The sequence below is a fragment of the Eleutherodactylus coqui genome, chromosome 1 (assembly GCF_035609145.1).
Source record: "Eleutherodactylus coqui strain aEleCoq1 chromosome 1, aEleCoq1.hap1, whole genome shotgun sequence".
In the NCBI taxonomy this organism is placed as follows: Eukaryota; Metazoa; Chordata; class Amphibia; order Anura; family Eleutherodactylidae; genus Eleutherodactylus; species Eleutherodactylus coqui.
Genome location: NC_089837.1, coordinates 94,228,882 through 94,250,400, shown reverse-complemented (window position 1 = coordinate 94,250,400; position 21,519 = coordinate 94,228,882). Strand labels below are relative to the sequence as shown.

Sequence of the window (21,519 nt, the reverse complement as noted above, 5' to 3'; positions counted from 1 at the left end):
CAGTTGCAAAAATTCCGCAGCATTTACAGTGCAAGCCATGTGGAAGAGATTTAAAAAAAATTCCTTCACATGATAAGAATGTTGTCTGCAATTAATCCGTAGACAAATGTTGTAGATTCTAAATCCGAAGCATGTCTATTTACGCTGTACAATTGCACTGCAGAATTCAAGATTGAATGATACACAAGATTGAACTACAAGGCTTGCAGGACACAACTAGTTTATAAGAAACAGACCTAAAAGAAAAGAGGAGGTATTGAGTTGTATCTTAGGAAAGCATACATCTCCACAGAGATTCAAGAGAGTGTAGAAACTGTTTGGGTAAGAAGACAAGGAGAGAATTACAGAAAGGACACCATTGTAGACATTTACTATAGTCTGCCTGGGCAAGCAGAAGATGTGGATGAACTGTTTCATGAAATGGATGAATTTCTACATCCGATCCCTAAGCCTTTAAAAAAGCATGACATAGTGATTTATGGGAGATTTTCACTATTCAGACAATTGTTGAGAATCTCTCTCAGGCAAATGTAATGGTTCCAACAAATTCTTATCTGTGCTTGCTTACAACTTTTTCTTCCAAAAGTTAGAAGAGAAAACAAGATGATCTGCTATCTTGGACCTAATTCTTACCAACAGGGAGGGAATGGTTGAGAAAGTAAGGGTGGCTGGGTCCTTAGGAGGCAGTGATCATGTTATCCTTGAATTTTGAATAACAAGAGAAGAAAGACCTGAGAAAACTCGGACATCAAGGTTGGATTTCAGAAAGGAAGATTTTAATGGAATCAGAAAGAGTATAGGAAAGATTCAATGGCTGGATGTTCTTAAGGACAGAAATGTCCAAGAAGGTTTGGAAATATTGTGAAGTACGATTCTCAAAGCACAATCATTAACAATCCCTAAAAAAAAGGAAAAATGGGAGACATTCAAAGAAACTAGGATGGATGAACAGAACACTCAACATAAATACATTCTAAAAAGGAAGAACATAGGTTTATCAAATGGAAAGAAGGGGGGACTATCTAAAGAAGAATATAATGTGGTATGCAGATACTTTGGGCAAGTGTCAGAAAAATTTAAGCTAATAATAAATTGAGGCTTGCAACAAAGGCCAAAATCAGTAAAGAAGGATTTTTGGGTTATGTCAATAGCAAAAAAGAGTCAAAAATGCTATAGGATGTTTACAGAATGAACTTTGTGAATTAGTTAAAAATGATGTTGAGAAGGTCGAACTTTTAGATTTCTATTTTGTATCTGTTTTCTCTCAAAAAGTAGATGTAACATCAACTGATCTTCCCTATGTTATTAGGGGAATAAAAGAATGCAGGATATCTATAAACAGAGAGATGGTGAGGGAACACTTAGTTAACTTAACAAAATTCGAATCTTCAGGATACTAAAGGAAGCAGCAATGGTCATTGCTGAACCACTCGCCATATTCTTTGAACATTCCTGGAGAACAGGAGAGGTCCCAGAAGACTGGAAAAGGGCAAATATTGTCCCTATCTTCAAAAAAGGGAAGAAGATGGATCCAGGAAACTACAAGCATGTGAGCCTGACTTCTATACCAGGAAAGATCTTTGAACAAATGATTAAACAGCATGTATGCAAGTACTGGGAATAATTAACCAGAATCAGCATGGGTATGTAACAAACAGGTTATGCCAGACAAATCTAATTTTCTTCTATGACAGAATCACTGACTGGGTTGATCAGATAATATGCAGTGGATATAGTATATCTTGACTTCAGTAAAGCATTTAACAAAGTATCCCATAGCATAATTATTGAAAAAATGACCAAATAGGGGATTGGCAAGACAAATGTTGGGTGCATTAACAACTGGCTGAGTGATCATACTGAAAGGGTGGTTATAAATGGCTGCACATCCAGTTGGAAGAATGTTTCAAATGGGATACCATAAGGCTTTGTCCTGGGCCCAGTGTTATTCAACATTTTTATAAATGATGTGGAAAAGGGAATTGAGGGGAAACTGATCATATTTGCCAAAGACACAAAGCTAGGAATGATAGCTAACACTAGGGGAAGAGAGAGAGAGGATTCAGCAAGATCTAGAAAAGCTTGAATAGTGGGCGGCAACTAACAAAATGGTATTTAACAAAGAGAAATGTAAAGCCCTATATCTGGGCAAAAAAAATGAAAAAACCTCAAACAGAATGGGAGAAATTGGGCTAAGCAGCAGAACATGTGAAAAAACCTTGGGTATACTGATAGATCACAGATGGAACATGAGTCAACAGTATGATGCCAAAACAAACAATTCTGGAATGTATTAAGAGAAGCCTAGGATCTGGATCATGGAAGGTAATTATCCCCCTCTACTCTTCTTTACTCAGACCTCATCTGGAATACTGTGTCCAGTTCTGGGCACTTTGATTTTAAAAAGACCTAGAAAAACTTGAGCAAGTTCACAGAAGAGCTACCAGGATGGTGAGCGGTCTGCAAACAATGTCCTATTAGGAACAGTTAGAGGATCTGGGAATGTTGAGCTTGCAAAAAAGAAGGCTAAAAGGAGACCTAATAGCTGTCTACAAAATCTGAAGAGCTGTCACAGTGCACAGTCTAATCTTTTCACAAGAAAAGATTAAAAGCAATGGGATGAAACTGAAAGGGAGAAGACACAGATTAGATATTAGAAAAAGCTTTCTGTCAGTGAGAGTGATCAATGAGTGGAACAGGTTGCCACGGGAGGTGGTGAGTTCTTCTACAATTGAAGTCTCCAAACAGAGGCTGAATAGACATCTGTCTGAGATTATTTAGTGAATTCTGCATTGAGCAGAGGTTTGGACCTGATGAACCTGGAGGGCCCTTCCAACTCTAAGGTTCTATGAAGCCTTGAAATACAAGGGTAAAATTGCACAGCTGTTCCGCAAGTCAAAATGAAACCAAATCTGTACTATTTTAGATGCGGATTTGGCCATTGTGGAATTCTTTCAGAATTGCTGCTGGCATCCCATTGTGGAATGCCAACAGTGATTCTGCCATGCGAGAAAATGGCTTAAAGGCTGTATCACGGTACCTTCACACATGGCAAAAGCATTGCAGTCACTGCAGATTTGACCACGTTTTTAATTGCTGATCAACTGTGGAATTTAACCTCTGTATTTCAAGGGCTGAATTTCGCAGCATAAATATTGTAGATACGCTGCAGATTTCCACAACAAAATTCACTGCAGAAATTCCTCAGCAATTTCCCCATTTGTGAAGGCAAAGTTTATTTATACTTTTCTGTCCAGTAACTCAAATTTGTTGCAGTTACCACAAAGCACATACACACTGTTCTACTATCTGTACAAACAATATAGAGAAGGACACTCCCAATAGTGCCATCCCGAGGAAAGTTCTTAAAAATAAGAAATAAATAGCTCTAACACTTAAAAAAATAATAAACATTATTTCTCTTCTACAGACTTCAGGTCACATGTATGATTGCATTTCCAGTCTTCTGTTCCGTCATAGGAACAGAAAAACGGAAACCCTGCAGTAAATAGATCCCTTCTGAACTGAACAGCGCCAGATGGATCTCATTGACTATAATGGTTACCGTCTAGCATCCATTAGGGTGCTTTCAAACGAAAAGACTATTTCCGAAAGATGCGTTGAAAGACACAGCTTAATCTACTGCTGCGGAATTCCGCTCCATAACTCATATGCCTATATGCGGATTTTGGTGTAGAATTTTCTACACTTTTAGGTGCATCTGGCAAAAAATATTACACACTAAACGACTCCAACTGAAAAATATTATATTTACCTGAATGTGGCTCCTTAAGAATTGGAAAACCAACCAACGACAGGGCTCAGAAGATTGCAATACAGTACAGCTTTACATTTCAACCCGAGACGTCTTCACTATATCTCTTCACCTGGATCTTAGCCAATCTAATTAGTAAAAGGTCTGGTATTTTTATTTTAGAACTGTTTTGCCTTTTAGTTTGCATCATTTTATTTTTACTCTTTAGGTAACTTTTTTAAGTACTGCACTTTGTATTAAAGCTTAAAACATTAATAAGTCCGATGCTTGTGTGTTCAGAGCAATCACATCTATTATGTCACCAGTCTAAAATCCTTCCTGTTTGTTCTTTGTGTTTTATTTAAATAGAAAGTACCCGTTGCTTGAGGCATCGCCACAGTGTGCTTAGAGGAAATAAACCCAAAATGGGAGCATATGTGCCAGAATGTGATGAAAAGGGTAACTATGTTCCAAGTCAGTGTCATGGCACCAAAGGTCACTGTTGGTGTGTGAACCCACATGGTGAAATATTAGAGGAAACAAGAACTGCACCATTCAAAGTTCCCACAAAATGTGAAGAATACATAGGTTTGTATTCGTCTATTTAGTATTTGTTTTTGCACCCTCAATCTCTACATTGTACTAAGTATGCCTTCCTGATCTACAATTACTTACTATATGTTCTTTGTATTGCTCGTTGAGAAAGCTGCTGAACGTTTACGTCATCATATATGACAAACTAAGTTCTCAACCACTGATTGTGCTGTTTTCCTAATGAATTGGCTTGCTAATATAGTAGAGGTAACAGTTGTCATGTTAATTTCAGGGAAATAGCCTGTATAGCAAACAGGCAACTGTAATCCGCCTTGGTGCTAGCTACTCTAGCTAGAAACACCCAAGGACCATAGTTTTTCACCCTTTAACCCATTTATGAGGGATGTGGTCTTTGCTGCTACAAACCCCTATGTTGTATCACCAAGCAGATGCTGATTAGTGGAGCAAACAGATGACAAAGTCAAAACAAGCCAAGGTTGAAACCACAAAGTTAGAGTATAGTCTCCTGTCCATGGGCGAAATGTCACTGTGTTATCTGCAGCGATAATCTGGTCGCTGGTAACACTTTCCATAGACTTAGCTATAGAAAGCACAGCCCAACGGCAATGAGCAGAGAATCATAGCGATTCTCCACTCACCGGATTCAAATCACAGCATGCTTTGAACCCCACCAAGCTGGGTTCTCATTGATGGACGGCTGAGTCAACCTGAATCAGGCGGGGATCAAACTTGCAACCTTCAGGTCGTAGGCGAGAGCTTACACTCTGCACCACACAAGTCTACATATGTACAATGTTACAGAGATAGCACACCAGGTAGAAAGACTCAGAATGTGGCACAGATGATCACTAAAGAGACATTTAAATACAACGCTCAGCACTCTCATAGGTTGTTAGAGAGCACCAGAGCTGTCAATCAAGCTCAGCGAGCAGACCTATTAAATACCTAAGCGCAGAATAATTAAAATTAGATATGTGCAGACATAACTCCAATCGTGGCAGTTAACCATTTAGATGCCATTGTCAATTCTGACAGGGATATTTAAATGGCCCAGCAGAGGAAGAGAGCTCCCTCTGTTTCCCAAACAGCCCCATGCAGTGGGTTTGTGAGGTGCCGTTTAAATGTCATGGCAGCCTGGGGCCTTGTGAAGGCCCCTAGCCTAACCAGATTTTTTATTTTTTTTTGCCTAAGCAACCATGCTTGTGACATGGCTTATAGCATACTTGCAGAAATACAATATACTGTGATACTTAAGTATTGCAATGCTTTGAGTAAGAGATCAAACAAGAGATCCCTGTGGGACTAAAAGATTCTTTTAACCACTACAAACAAATACAAAATATTACGTTTAAAAAAACAAAACATTTTCCAATTTTAGTACAAAAAATATATATTTGGAATTGCTATGTCTGTAAAAGGCAGATCTAGTAAAACAATGCATTATTTATCTCTTCCGACATAAATAAAATACAGAATGCCAGAACTACACTTTTTGTTCACTTTAACTTTAAAAAATAGTAAAAAAAAAAAAGCAAACAAATAGCTCAATGTACCAATAAAAAGTATAGCTTGCCTCCCAATAAAAACAGCCCTCAAACAGTCCTATTTGATGAAAAAATAAACCAGCTATGGGTGAAGGGGGGGTTAGAAGATGGTGAAAAAAAAATTAACGTTTTTAAAGTATCACAAAAAACTACAAATTTCGCATCGCCCTAATCGTACTTATCCCACAAAGAAGTTAAGATGCGATTTTTCTTTCTTTTTTTTCCCCCCCATCACATAAATATAACTCTTAAAAAAATATGCAATTGCAGTTTTTTTTCATTTTATTTCGCTTAGAAATATTTTAAAGGTTTTCTATTTATTATTTGACACAACTCATCTTGCATAAAATAAGCCCTTACACAGCCAAATAAATAAAAAAGCTATGATTTTTTTTTTTTTTTATGGGGATGATAAATAAAAAGGAAAAAACAAAAAATACCTGATCCTGAAAGGGTAAGGCATATACATACATGCACACACAAATCAGAGTACATTATACTCTTCTGTCTGGATGTCTGTGTGCTCTAACATGCTGCCGAACAAGTTCCTTGGTGCCACCTCTGTTATTACAGTACGATTTCAGAAACACATGCGTAACTAGCTCCCTCCATTATCCTGTAGTGTTGATCCAGAAGAAAGCATAACAACCCCCATAGGGAAGAAGCCAATTTTCATCAGCTTGGGGCACGGTGGTAGTGGTGACACACGTCAGTTCCTTCCAGCTCCAGATATGGGAATGAAAATATATCCCTTGATTAATGACCTATCTCCAGTAATCTAATTCCCATAATTTATACCATATTAATTCCATATAGTGTCACAGCTATAGACTGTACTAAAACACTTTAGCTTTATATAGTAGTTACTTCCAAGGACAAAGAGGTAGATCGTGTGGCTGCTATGGGGCCCTTGTAGAGAGATGGCCAAGCCTTAGCAGGCACTGTTCCCTTTGTTGCTAGCAAACAGGGTGGAGGGAAATTTTGCAAAGGGTTATGAACACACTGCGGAGGGGGGAAAACAAACACCATGTCCATCTGTCCTGGAAGTCAAAACTCAGCATCAAAAGGGCGCATCTATATTCATCTTTGCTATGGGATCCTATCTCTTCTTTGTACATCACTGGTTGTATGTAACTGATTTGACGGAATTCTCACCGGGACCCCTCTACCGTCCCTCCATATGCCCACACCTTGTGGAGTGTGTTTTGTGTTAGATTCTATACAAGGACTCTATGTGTGTGTTGTGTTGACTCTATACTAGGGTAGAACATCTCAATACACAAGGAGTACAATTGGGATTGCATATTAGTGCACATAGCTTAACGCTGTTGGTTGTGAGATCTAGAATCCAATAAATGACAACAGTTCTCAATCATAATCCTATTTAATATGGGTTAGGGTCAAACTATATAATCAGCAGAGCCACATTATAAGCAGAGAAGACAATATGACTGAACTACTGTCGGTTATTATCTATCCATTTTTAGCAAAGAAACTGCCCTGTCTGACAGAACGCCAAAAAGCGCTCGGAGGAGGGAACCCCTTACCAGGAGCCTTTGTACCTGATTGTGATAAGAGAGGCAACTACAACCCAAAGCAGTGCAGTGGCAGCACCGGATACTGTTGGTGTGTTAATGAAAAAGGTCAAAAGATTGACGGTACAGAAACTCCACCGGGACAACCATCTCCAACATGTGAAGAAGAACGTAAGACACGGATCACAGTATATCTTGCAATTGGTCATTTCTGATTTATGCATAGTGCACTTCAACTGCTGTATATACACTGAATGGCTACTGGAGACATCGGCCCATTCATGATTGTAGCTTCCTTGTATGGAAATTAGACATGTGACCCCCGAGTGTAGCATAAAATTAGGTGAGCAAGTTTTCCGTGGATCAGTTCTAGTGTGACTCCTTTAGAATGAGAAAATCCATCACAGTAGCTGACTTTTAGCGGGGCCTGGTCCTCGGTGCTAGACTAGCCAGGGTCAGCATTTCAAAAAATGCCAACTTTCTGGGTATAGAGAGAATGCCGCTTGTAACTGCAGGCACAGCTCGCGTTGATTTCAATGAGAGCCGTGCCTGCAGTTACAAGTGCCCGCCACTACACTGAGGTCAGCGCGGAGAATTCCACTGCTTCAGCTCTGACTTCTGTATATTTGCAGCGCTGACATGCGCCCGCTCAGTTGATCAGTTGGGGTCCAGAGCAACGGACCCTGGCCAATCAACTATTGATGACCTATCCTGCGGATAGGTTATCAGTAGTATTCTCCTGGGAAAACCCATTTAAAGCCCATCCCATTATAAATAGTAATCCCTCTATTAAATCATGTAAAACATAATTTTTCATTTGCAGTCATTTTTAATAAATGTTCATGTGTCTACACATTGCTGTTATATATTTGTTATGGTGCCCTTTTCAGAATGTCCACCTAATGTGCTAATTCTTATTAGTTGGTCTGCATAATAGTAGGAAATACTTCACTGGCACAGTGTGCAAGTGCATCCGAGTGATAGTACTGGGCCACTGGCCATGAGAATGCACTGGGCACAGGAGATGAATGTTCTGAAAGGTGATGAAAAGAACACCAGAGTACTGTATGTGCCAGCAATACTCAGACACAGAAACCATTTTTAAAGGGTCACTTTAGTGATTTTTTTTCATTTATTATGTAACTAGCCCCCCCCCCCCCCCCACACCACTATATATAAGTTCGCTAGCATTATCTTAGTTAGTTTTTCATTTCTATCTGAAACTCCTGGAGTCCTTCTCCTCAGATGGGTCATGTGATCTCATTCTGACTACCTGAGACTTACTTGGCTTTACGTTCTCTCAAGAAGTCAATTTCTCAGTCGGAATAATTCCTGCATGATATTACATGGACTCTACCACACAAGCTTTTCATAGAGGAAGGAGACAGAAACTCCTTTCACAGTACTGCTGGCAATTAGAGACTCCTGCCACATAGTTATAATAAAGGATATCACAGCTCAGCCTGCTAACTGTATAATTATTGTCTGTAATTTATTTAGGTGAGATGGCAATAGCAGTGTCCTCCCAGCAGGCAGAGATGATGCTGGCCCTAGCTGATCATGTGATGGTGTGCTGATGAATCATGGGAGTGTTAGCAGAGTACAGAGGCAGTGAGCAGGGAGAAATCTCAACATCAAGGTGATAAGTTTCAGACAGGAGGCTGCACTGAATGGAAGTGACTAGAAAATATACATAAGACATCCAGAGTTTGACAGGCAATCAGGTGAAGGGGCAAAGATGGAAAATCTGTTTTAGGCTGAGTGGCCCTTTAAAAATCATTCCAATTGAAAAATGTTATATTTAGCATGATTTAATGGAAAAATCTAAAATTTACTTGTAGGATAGCCGTTTTAATTAAATGCAAGAGACATTCCCATGAGTAAATATCTTGTTTAGAACTGTGTTGCACATGAAGAATTGTGGGATCTTCAGGTTCTGCCATACTGCTCTATATTACTGTGGAGACCTCTACTACATATATCAGATCTGTACCCATACCTAAACCATGCTGCATACATGATGTAACCCCTTGGCATAAGCTTTCCAAACATGACTTATTTCTTGGACTACACGAAAATGTGTCTGTAGCCCCTTCGGCCGGCTTTACATGGACATCAAAATTAAAAGAATGGGAGATGTGATGTGAGGGCAGGCCTAAAGATATGACATGACGCCAATGTGATGTGGGAAAAAAATTACCCATGTATATAAACCCATTCAAAAAAACTGGCTTCATATTTGTGTGTCTCGTAATGCAGAAATTTTGCACGATTTTATCGCCCGTGTAAAAATGGCCTAAGGCCAGTTTCCCACGAGCAACAGAATTGCTAAATTTTCCAGCGATGTGATAGCGTGAGAAATCGCATGTTTGTGAAACCCATGCTTTTCAATGGTTTCCTTCACATTAGCGATGTTTTTACTAATGTGATGTTGCGAGAAGAAAAAGATACCACATAGGGTTGTGCTTGAAAGTTTGTGAACCCTTCAAAATTTTCGATATTTCTGCTTATATTTGACTTAAAACTACATCAGATTTTCACACAAGTCTCAAATCCTAAAAGAAGATAAGGAAAACCAAATTATTAATAGAGTAAAAAACTTTAGACTTGGTCATTTATTTATTTAGAAAAATGATCCAATATTATGGGTCAATGAATGGCAAACGTATGTGAACTTTTAGGATAAGGAGACCATTTGAAAGTGAAAACACCTAACTCTAATTTCAATCATTTCGGACACCATATGTATGTTCTTGCAGGCAAGGTGAATAACCCTTGCGCTGAAAGTGAGAGATACACTTCCACAAACATGTTGTGAAGATCAGACTTTGATCCCTGTTCTTTAAATGAAGCAGGTCGCCTACTCACACCTGATTGCTATCCCATTGATTTAAAAAACACCCAACTCTAAGGCCTCATGTCCATGGGGACAGATCCGCAGCGGGTCACCCGCACGCGTGATCCATGCCCCATAGAGATGCATTGGACACCCGCAGGTAATTAAATACCTGCGGATGTCATTTTCCCTTGAGGCGCGTATTGTGTGTGCGGGGAAACACCCACAGTATGCTCCATTTTCGTGCGGGTCTCCCGTGGGGACGGCTCCAGCAGGCTTCTATTGAAGCCTATGGAAGCTGTCCGGATCCGCGGCACACCCGCAGCTGAATTCCTGCTCTCCGGCACGGGAGTGCGGGAGAGCAGGAGTTCAAAAAAAAAAAAAGAGTGCACGGCGCATGCACACGGCATGCTGCTGGCGTGCCGAGCATATCCGCCTGGCCGAGGAAAGAAGATCCGGCTGCAATGGAGGGCAGATCCGCAGGTAAGTAATGCTTATTTTCTGGCCTCATGTCCGCGGGAAAGGAGGGACCCGCTGCGGGATTCTGCATGGAGAATCCGCGGCGGACCTGATTTTCCCCATGGACATGAGGCCTAACTGTACATATCAACAAGCTACAGGCATGTGTAGATGAACAATAATGTTAATGCTTTTGTGTCACTCAATGGAAAAGACAGTATGAGTCAAGTGCTGTTAGTAATTATGAGGGGTGTTCATTAAAGATTTCCTCTAACCCACTTCTATTTATGGCAGGATGCTGAAACCTCATATATGTAATGATATAAGTCTTTATAGGTTATGTGCAAATTTGCAACTCTGAACTGATAATGGTATCCATTTTTAGCAAAGGAAACTCCCTGCCTGAAAGGACGCCAGAAAATGCACAGTGGAGGGGGCCCCGCACTAGGAGCCTTTGTACCCGATTGTGATGAAAAAGGCGACTACAGACCAAAGCAGTGCCATGGAAGTATTGGCTCTTGTTGGTGTGTTACCAAAGATGGTGAAGAGATACTGGGTACAAGAACTGGACCTGGGCAGTCACCTCTTTCATGTGAGGACGTAGGTGAGAAACTAGTATACTTTAAGAATTACATTGGCTCTTAATTCTCTTGTGATTATAAATAACTTACTAACAATTAAAATTTTACTGTTACTGTTGATTAATGAAAAATAGTAAAAAAAAACTTCCTGACACAAAAACATCACCTAGATAACCAACTAAACCTTCTGGAGCTCTATATGCGATGTCTAAGGCATTAAGCTGGAGCACTGAAATATACACCATCTGACACACTCATTGTCTGACAATTACAATCAGATAGCGAGCTCAAGTGGATTATCTACATTCTTTGGGGTGGACACACTGGGCTGTTTCTTTCTTAGTAAATAACCAACAATATAAAACTTGGACATGATATTGCAAGATCTTAAATACATATTTTACAAATGAACTTTATAGATGAGTTTACATTTTAATCTACAGTGGATGGGCAACCAATTGCACAGGGCAAAGGCATTGGTATAGGAAGGGTTGCTACTAGAGATGAGCGAACCTACTCGTTTCGAGTAATTACTCGATCGAGCACTGCGATTTTCGAGTACTTCCGTACTCGGGTGAAAAGATTCGGGGGCGCTGGGGGAGGCATGGCGGAGCGGGGGGTAGCAGCGGGGAACAGGGGGGAGCCCTCTCTCTCTCCCTCTCCCCCCCACTCCCCGCTGCAACCCCCCACTCACCCACGGCGCCCCCCGAATCTTTTCGCCCGAGTACGGAAGTACTTGAAAATCGCGGCGCTCGGGCGAAAAAGGGGCGTGGCCGAGTAGGTTCGCTCATCTCTAGTTGCTACGCATCCAGTAATCCACTTTCCCTGGCCGGGTAATTACATCCAAAAGCCAAGACTGGTATTTTTTTTTTACCCATAATATTAATTTCTGGAAAAAATAATTAAGCTGTAGTGTGCATGGCGCCAATTGGCCCCATCCCAAAGCCAACTAGCCAGGATCTGTCACACTCATCTGGTTGGGCAGCAACATGTAGGCAAGCAGATCCCTTACTCACACTATCAGAAGGTCCCGATGCCAGGCACACTATATGGAAGATAGGGGGATATCCTAACTCTACATCTTCGTATCAAATTCTAGTGTACAGGGTATGCAGAAGGTGGGGAAGGAGTCAGAGTATTCTCCACACAGTGCGCTTGGTGTCCAGAATGTCTGATAGTGAGAATGAGACATCTGCTTGTCAAAATATTACTGCACAGCTAGAGGTAGGGCAGAAGAGGCAATTATTAAAGAGGGCTAGCACCACATTACTAAAGAAGAGGGTATTATTACTAAATAGAGCCAAAGAGGTAGCAGTATTTTTATTTTAAGTCTACATTTGGTGCACTAGTACTAAACAGGGGCCACAGAGGGTGCACTATTACTAAATTGAGTCACAGAGAGGCACTATTACTAAATGGGGAAATATTACTAAGTGAGGCAATATAGGGGGTACTATTATTAAATGGGACCATAGAGGGAGCACCATTCCTAAGCAAAGCTAAATAGAAAGCACTAGTACTAAATGAGGCCAGAGGGGTGTCACTATTATTAAATTAGGCTACAACGGGGCACTATTACTAATTGGGGTGACAAGAGGGGACATTATCACTAAATGAGTCTATAGAGGGGCCACTATTACCAAATGGGGCCCTAAAGGGGGCATTATTACTAAATGAGGCTACAGAGGACATACTATTATGAAATACTGCCACAGAGGTGATTGCATTATGGTGGTGTATTTATGGTGACTACATTATTTAGAGCTATACTTGAGTTTAGGTGCCACCGTTTAGCCCAATACTTGAGTTTAGGTTTAGCCCTATACTTGAGTTTAGGTGCCAGGAGTTTAGCCCACCGTTATAAAAGTTGTTTTAGAGAACATATATAATTGATTAGGGGAAATTCAGAATTTTGCTATGGGACCCCGTGAGTCCAATTGTACACCCCAGACTATAAAAGGTCATAAGTGACCGCTAACCCACTTGTGCATTTTTATGAAGGCATCAGCAGCTAGTGCCCCAATATGGTAGACATCTGCCGCTGGCAGGGCTATTGCTGGCTGTTAACACAATACAGGACGCACTAGCAGCTGGCACCTTAGTAAAATGGACAGCAGAGTATAGTGCTATAATATAATAGTAACAGCTAGCTCTCAGTTTATTCATGCACTTCCAGGTGGAATAACAGAGGTGATATCACACACCATGTTAAAGGAGATGTCCCGCGCCGAAACGGGTTTTTTTTTTTTTTTAAACCCCCCCCCCCCCCGTTCGGCGCGAGACAACCCCGATGCAGGGGTTAAAAAACCCACCCGCACAGCGCTTACCTGAATCCCGGCGGTCCGGCGTCTTCATACTCACCTGCTGAAGATGGCCGCCGGGATCCTCTGTCTTCATGGACCGCAGGGCTTCTGTGCGGTCCATTGCCGATTCCAGCCTCCTGATTGGCTGGAATCGGCACGTGACGGGGCGGAGCTACACGGAGCTACACGGAGCCCCATAGAGAAGAGGAGAAGACCCGGACTGCGCAAGCGCGGCTAATTTGGCCATCGGAGGGCGAAAATTAGTCGGCACCATGGAGACGAGGACGCCAGCAACGGAGCAGGTAAGTATAAAACTTTTTATAACTTCTGTATGGCTCATAATTAATGCACAATGTACATTACAAAGTGCATTAATATGGCCATACAGAAGTGTATAGACCCACTTGCTGCCTCGGGACAACCCCTTTAAGCCATGCCCCAAATCTTTTTTAGCTTGGTCAGTATATTTTAGTGAAAAGGTGGCAACACAGACTGTTCCTGTGTATACAGTGAAGGCAGCAGCGGCATCTAATGATAAAATAGTCTCATTATGAAGTTTTTAGATTTTTTTCTTGAAGATCTAACAATAAGTGCTAAATGTGTCTTACAGTCTCATACATTTGTATGTGATGTTTCAGAACCAGTGACGTGCCATTATGCAGTAGCTGTGGTGAAAAAATCAAGTACATTACAATTTGACCAACTGAAGGGCAAGAGATCTTGTCATTCTGCGGTGGGAACGGCAGCAGGGTGGGCTGCGCCACTGTACGCACTCATGAAGAAGAACTTGTTGGTGTGGAAAGGACCTAAGGAAAAAACTCTTGAGAAAGGTACAAGAGAGTACGGATGAAGCAAAAGACACAAGGTTTAACATGATTTTTATATGTTAAAGTGGTTACTAGAATTTAACAATTGATGATCTGTCCTTAATATAGGTCCCGCTGAGCCATTGAGAGGCAGCAGTCACTCACCCATTCGTGAATTCATGAATGGGTGTGTGAGTGAGAGCTGCCTCTGATTGGTCAGGCTGTGACCAATTAGAGGCAGCTCATTCAGCAGGCGGGGATTTTAAAGCCCCGGCAGCTGAATAGTATAGAAAAGCAGTTCAGGAGAACTGCCGGCGGCCGCGGCAGAACTCCGGCTGCAGCGGAAAGGTGAGTATACATTTTTTTTTTTATTTTAACACGTTTCTGGATGAATTGCAGGGAAGGGCTTATATATTTAAGTCCTTCCCGACAATTCATTCCGCGATCGCCCGCAGCGCATTGCTTTCCATGGAGCCGGCTGTATTGCCAACTCCATTGAGTTCAATGCGCTGGACAGCTCCGGCCCGTTTCTAATGAAATGCGGCTAGGAGCAGATTTTTCGGGCGATTTTTCGCCCCCCGGTCACGCGATTTGCGCATGCGCATCCATCATGCATCCATCCATCCATCATGCGATGCGCAAATCGCGCAAAAAAACACCCGTCTGACTGAGGCCGGAAGGTGATCCTCAGGCGAGTGCTGCGGCCTCTTCTTTGGCCTATAACATTGCGGTCATAGGTTACAAGGTCTTCCTGAAGCTTAGTCTTATTCAAGTGTATATCTAAGATACAATGTAGAGGCCAAAAGCACTTGTCTAAGGACTGTGGCCCCTTCAAAAGGCTAACGGGTAGGGTTATTCTAAAGCCCCTTTTACACAGGCTAATTGTTGGGCACTGAAGCACCCGAGAGCCATCCCAGCAATGATCATTCCTGAGCTTTTACTCCGGAGGATAATCACTCAGTAAATGGAGGTGGATCAGACTGGGGATCATTCCAACCTGCTTGCCTCCATTCACAGTAAACAAGCAATCGTTCATAGATGAGCAACTACCTGATTAAACTGAATGATGCAGTGGTCTGCATGAATGATCCAATCAGTGATTTATCGCTAATTGGTCGTTCATATTCCCTGTAGTTGCTGATGGGTAAATGCATGACTCACCAAATCTTTGTTTCAGAAGAATGACCCATAGAAATCAACTTAACACTGGGGTTCTTTTTGGTTAGACAACCCTTCAAGGGGTCATTATTTAGCCATATTTGGCATATATGTCATATATACCGAATTTGACATCCTTTCAGAAATCTATAGGCTTATACTGTACCTCCATATGCCTGGAGCAAACAGTATCTCACTGGACACTATAGGCACCCTAAGGCCATCTGCATTTCCATCATACTGATCCGTTTCTATAACTGCATTCTTTTGTTCAATTCAATACCAGAATTTTCTGTTGTGCAGATTTCTAGCCATTCCTCATCAATTTGTAATGAAAGTATTACCATGTGCTACTGAGGCTATTGTACATACTTTTAATACAAGAGAAGAGTAATTCCTGGAGGTTTTATACATTGTTTATATATTCCTTCCCGAGAGGATTCTGGCTTTGGCTTATATTCCCAGTCATTGTTACAAGGCCTGTTAAAAGGTCTGACATTGACTTGCAGGAATGCTACCTTCTAATAGGTGGTGCTGTAGAGGCACTTGTTTCATCTTCCATTTGCATAAATTTCCCAGAGGAGCATGCATGGCCCTATAACTCTCCTCACTAGGTGCTTTCCTTAAGGAAAAACTATACCATTTCTGACCTACTGTCTTTATGGCCTAATGGAAAGGTTCTTCTCCTGCTATGCTTCTATACCGGACAACTTTGGGTAATATATAACAGTGTTCTTCTGTGTGGGTTGGTGGCAGTCTCTATAAGTTGATGGTGTTCTGTTTCCACCATAGCTGCTTCAGAGTTCTTCTTATCCAGCTGTGCTCCAGGAGCCAAAGAGACAAACTTGTGTAAGCAGTGTGCAGGAAAGGAAGCTAACTGCAAGCACAGTTCTGAAGAACCATACTACGGGGATGAAGGAGCCTTCAAGTAAGTTGGAAGTTATTAAGTACTGTAAGTCCTTCTCTAGTTTGCAAGCTCAGGACAATGAAGTGAACCTGTTGATAAGACAACTTTAGATATACTAGATGCTGATGTAGAAATACTAGCATATAGCACAAATATTGTAAATCTAATGATAATAGCAATAATAATAAATTGTACCAGACTTACTAAAATACATAACCCGCTTCATTTTGTTATATTGTCCCAGATGACCTGAATATTTTGATCAATTCTTCATGAGGTGCATATTTTGTACACGATAACAGGAGTCAGCACCAGATTTGCATTACTCAGTGGAATTAGGAATAATAGTATAACAAAACAAAGACGTCAACTACTTGAAATACACAAAACACTCAGGCAAACCAACGTGGAGGTTACTTTGCAGGTCGCCCCACTGGCCTACTTTTGTAGACACTGGTGGAATTTTTCAAAAGTCTCTGCAGGCTTTTCTTTTATTCTTAGTGCATCTAATTAAAATATTTTTCTGCAAACAACAATCCAAGGAAGTTTGTTATATAGGGTGGGCCACAGAAAATTAATCCCACTCTTATGAAAGCTGTCTAAAACTAAATGTGTGTGGCCCATATCAACCAATCACAGCAGATTTTTCATTTTATCCCAGTAGTATAAAAAATGAAAGCTGTGATGTGATTGGTTGCTATGGGCAACAAAGACAGGTTGTCTTTTAGACAGCCTTCATAGCAGTGTGATGCCGGCCTACTTTTCTTTGACCACCCTGTAGAGAGGCTATGGTGATGATGAGTAAATGTAAGGCATATTGTGTAGTTACATAATGCATACACATGATGGCAGAGTTGTTTTGATAACAAACCGAACAACACCAGGATAAGGCCGGTCTCACACAGGCGGATTCCAATTGCGGAATCCGCAATTGGAATCCGCATGGAGCAAACACGGAAGAACGGTTGCATTGCAAAGCATGCAAATTCTCTTTTTTGCTCACACTCATGCGTATGAATTGCATATTCCGCAAGTGGAGGAAAGGTCACAGAATGCTCTAGTTTGCTGCAGACTCAACGCACATTGCCTCCATTGAAGTCAATGGAAGCTATCCGGCCCACAGCCCATATGCAATTAACACACCTGAATCATCTCCTGGCGATGGCGTGGGAAGTACAAATATTGGGGAAAAAAATCTGTACCGTGCATGACCACCGGTGAGCCACCGCAGTCATCCACAATACAGATACTGCAGGTACGCAGAGTCACCTGCCGTGGCCTTAGCCAGATTCCGCTGTGGGATCATGCATGCATAATCCAGCTCGCCCGTTTGCAGCTGGCCTAACATGTATACATGTTAGATTAGCACTTTAGAAAATTCCCTTTGCAGATCACCGCCTACCAACCTCCTGTGCCGGTAGGTGAATCTGCCTCTAGCAGGTGCTACGTTATGTATTCATTATAGCCATCTTTTTTCCTGAACACTTGCAGCTGGTTCTATAGAATAATGGCGGCCTAATGACTGCATGCACTTTTTTCTCTGGCCAGGTGCTTGAGCGATGATAAAGGAGACGTGGCTTTTGTGGAAAGCAGCGTATTATCAGGTAATGTTATTCAGATAAACATTTAGCTTTTTGAATAAATCCCTTGACTTGTTGCACAGAGATTATGGACATAAATAAACCCCTCCCCCAATATTATGCTAATTAACGTACACAGGGTTAGTATGGTGCTGACTGTAAAATACAGCTCACACCCAACCGCAGCAGTCGGGATAAGAGATAAAATCGATCCTGGAGGTTAACTCTTTAGATGCAGTGATCAGTACTGACATTTAAATGACTTGATAGTGCAGCATCTGAGGAGTAAGCCCAAAGCCGAGGAGACAGCAGGGTAGAGATGTTATCCTCGTCACAAGGCTGTATCATCTCCTCCCCTGAGAGTAGCTCGGGATCCAATCCCGTCACTGCTGGGGGAGATCACAGAGAAAGTAGCGGGGGTTACCTTAAGTCCAATTGTCACTCGTGACGCCACCGTTCCTTCTCTTGGGATGGATCTTGTAGACAAATAAAGTAGTCCCACACTAGAAGAGTATATTTTTGGAACAAAATTGGGAATGGTTGATCTTGTCCATTTACTTAAACTTCTTACTAAAGTGATATAACAGTCTCAGTACAATGGTATACAGTACAAGGATTAACAGAATTAACCCACGGTGGAGCTCACGGGGTATTGGAACAATCCACAGGCCAAGCTATCTACAGATCCTTTTATTCTCAGCAATCGCTTTCTACACCGGCAACAACACTCACTCTTGCTGTCTTCTCTCCTCACTTATAAGCTGTTCCTTTCTCTCAGTACTCAGCAGTATCACCGAGGATCCCTGGGTTGAACAGGACCAGGATGAGCATCAGGCAATCACTCGGCCTTCTCCATACTTCACGCACAGACTGACCTGACAGCCTCTCTCTCTTGGAAGACTCTCTCTTTGCTCACACTCTCACTGACTATTGACTCCTTGCAAACACATATATATAACACCATCAGGTGACTACAAACAATACACAAAAAATGATACATTTTTCAGACAGGATAGAACATACCAGACATTAACTCATTCAGTCTTACAGACATCCAGTACACATAAATCTAATGCAGTCTACAAAGAAGACACTGACAAAACAGTGACACGAGACAGATATAGAACATTCTGGAAGGGACCCCATTAACTCTGGGCCATTACAATAGAGTAAGGAGACTCCCTCTGTTCCCCAATTGCCCCCCACCCCGCAACAAGATTGTGGAGTGCTGTTTGCTTGCCATGGCAGACTGTGGCCTTGTAAAAGTTCCCAGGACTGCTGTGGATTTTAGGCTGTTAAGCTCTGCTGGTATCTGGCAAACAGGATGCTGGGAATAGTCCAATATATATCAATCTATCAATATCTAGTATATTTATCAAACAATCGCAAGTTCAAGCCCTCTAATGAAGCAAATAATAGTAAAAATAAGTTAATGAAGTTCAAAGGGGTTGTACCAGAATTGGGAGTTATTTCATACCTACAGGATAGGAGATAACTTGCTGATCGGTAAGCATCTTCCACTGATCCTGAGAATGTGAGTTCTGTGTCTCCTGTCCTCCTCACTGTCGCGTTACTGAATCCCCCACAGTGAGGAGGAGCCTGAATGAAATGCTGGTTGTGCAAGAGCACTAACACTCCATTCACCTGCAATGGTGGGACTGCTGGTGCCACTCGGGTATTTCCATCAGCCCAATTGAAATGAATTGAGTGCTGCTGACCACGCATCCTCGGCCGGCACTCCCTTCACAGTGATATCACTGCAGAGGAAGAAGCAACCCCCACAATGACAAGCAGCGTTCTGAAGATCGGGCTCTCGCTGCTAAAACCCCAACCAATCAGAATTGCATTTCTTGGGTCAACCTTAGAGTGACTTCCCACTAGCGTTTGTGAATTTGCTGTGTTTTTTTTCCAGGTGTCTATGGGTCTTTCTAATGTTAAAAACACATTGCGGCAAAATCGCAATTTCCTCTCAAAACACAAAAACATGTGAATGTCCTCCAGAGGTCTTGTATAACTTTATGAGGGACATATATGGTAAAAAAATATATAATTACATAAATAAGTAAAACCAAATTACATAATAAAATAAAGATATATATATATATATATATATATATATATATATATATATATATATATATATATATACATATATGTGAAAATAACTCAAAGCCGACACCAACCAAAACTGTCGCTGTATGCACCCTGTAATCCAAAACCATACAGATTATATATCAAAGCATCCAAAACAAAATGAGGAATCCATTGCCATACTTTATTTTAGCGTAAATATACGAATAAAACTAAAAAAAACAGGGAAAAAAGTAAGTGAAAAAGATATAAGAAATATAGTCCTATATGTCATGGGGGGGAAAAAACGCAGCAAAAATAATTTTGGTAGCTGAAGGAAAAAATATAGGGCAGTTAAACCACCACATGGGTAAAATCCCTAAAAAGTGTCTGGTCCTTAAGGTACAAAACAGCCTAGTCCTTGAGGGGTTAAAGAGAACCTGTCACGTCCTCATTGCACCATAAATTAAGTTATGGGTCTGTTGGAGGACGTGACAGGGAGCCGGACGATCTATTTTTTTATACTCGTACACTCCCGTGATCCAGTGCTATTGCCCTCTGAAGGCTGTGCGTGCTGGAAAATCCGACTGTTTTCAGTCCCGTGCCCTCCTATACAACCCTATGAGAGAAATGCGCGCATGGGACTCTGAAAAGAGTGTGAGCCGCCGCTTCTACCGACCCAAGTAATTCTGCAGTGTTGTCTGGGGTTGGGAGCGCTACTCTCAGCTGGCATCAGTTGATCCTGCTCCGCTCTGTCTCGGGCAGCACCATCTCCAGCTCTCTGGGGTTCAGTTCAGCTCTCCCTTTGGTTTTCCTTTCACAACTCCTGCTTTTATGCTGTAACCTCTCATTTATCATTTAATACATAGTAAACATCACCAACATCTACAGGTATAAAGTGAAATCCCTAAAATGATTACATATTTGTCAATTTACTTGTCCATATATATCAAATTTTACTATATAGTGTATAGTATATACTGTACTTTCCTCCATTATAAATTCCATGTATTGTTCTATAGAGGAACACTTGGACAGTTTTGAGCTGCTATGTCCAGACAATACTAGAAGAGAGCTAAGCCAATATAAAGACTGTAACTTTGGAAAAGTCCCCAGACATGCTGTGGTGACCAGAAGCTCTGGAGACAAGATTAATGACATCACTGAGTATCTTCTGGGAGCTCAGGTAGGTAAACTTACAAGCATTATATGAAATTGTTGGTATACTCTTACAGGCCAAGTATGTCTAATCACAGTGTATACTATAATATTGGCCTTTACCATCTTAATGTCCTCAACATTGTGTCCTCTTTGGTGGTAAGAGCCGGTTGTGCTCACTGAGGCACCAGAGTCAAGATACAAGATCAGTTCAGCTTCTTAGTGTTTGAAGCTTCATCTGAAATGAGGCCATTACACCATTATCTGCAGTAT

General features: G+C 41.4%; 1 protein-coding gene across 3 annotated transcripts in view; it reads left to right on the top strand.

The window, feature by feature from the left end:
* Nucleotides 1-21,519, top strand: part of LOC136622626 (saxiphilin-like) — a 261,639-nt gene that overhangs the window by 205,398 nt on the left and 34,722 nt on the right. The window contains exons 5-11 of one of the 3 annotated variants that reach the window (XM_066598114.1): nt 4,124-4,342; nt 7,341-7,559; nt 11,069-11,287; nt 14,206-14,397; nt 16,324-16,459; nt 17,987-18,042; nt 21,111-21,274. The exons of 1 other annotated variant lie outside the window; for it this stretch is intronic. In XM_066598114.1, the coding sequence (XP_066454211.1) occupies nt 4,124-4,342; nt 7,341-7,559; nt 11,069-11,287; nt 14,206-14,397; nt 16,324-16,459; nt 17,987-18,042; nt 21,111-21,274 (1,205 nt within the window). The remainder of the gene's footprint in view (nt 1-4,123; nt 4,343-7,340; nt 7,560-11,068; nt 11,288-14,205; nt 14,398-16,323; nt 16,460-17,986; nt 18,043-21,110; nt 21,275-21,519) is intronic. One more of the 3 variants, XM_066598113.1, reaches the window with a different exon arrangement.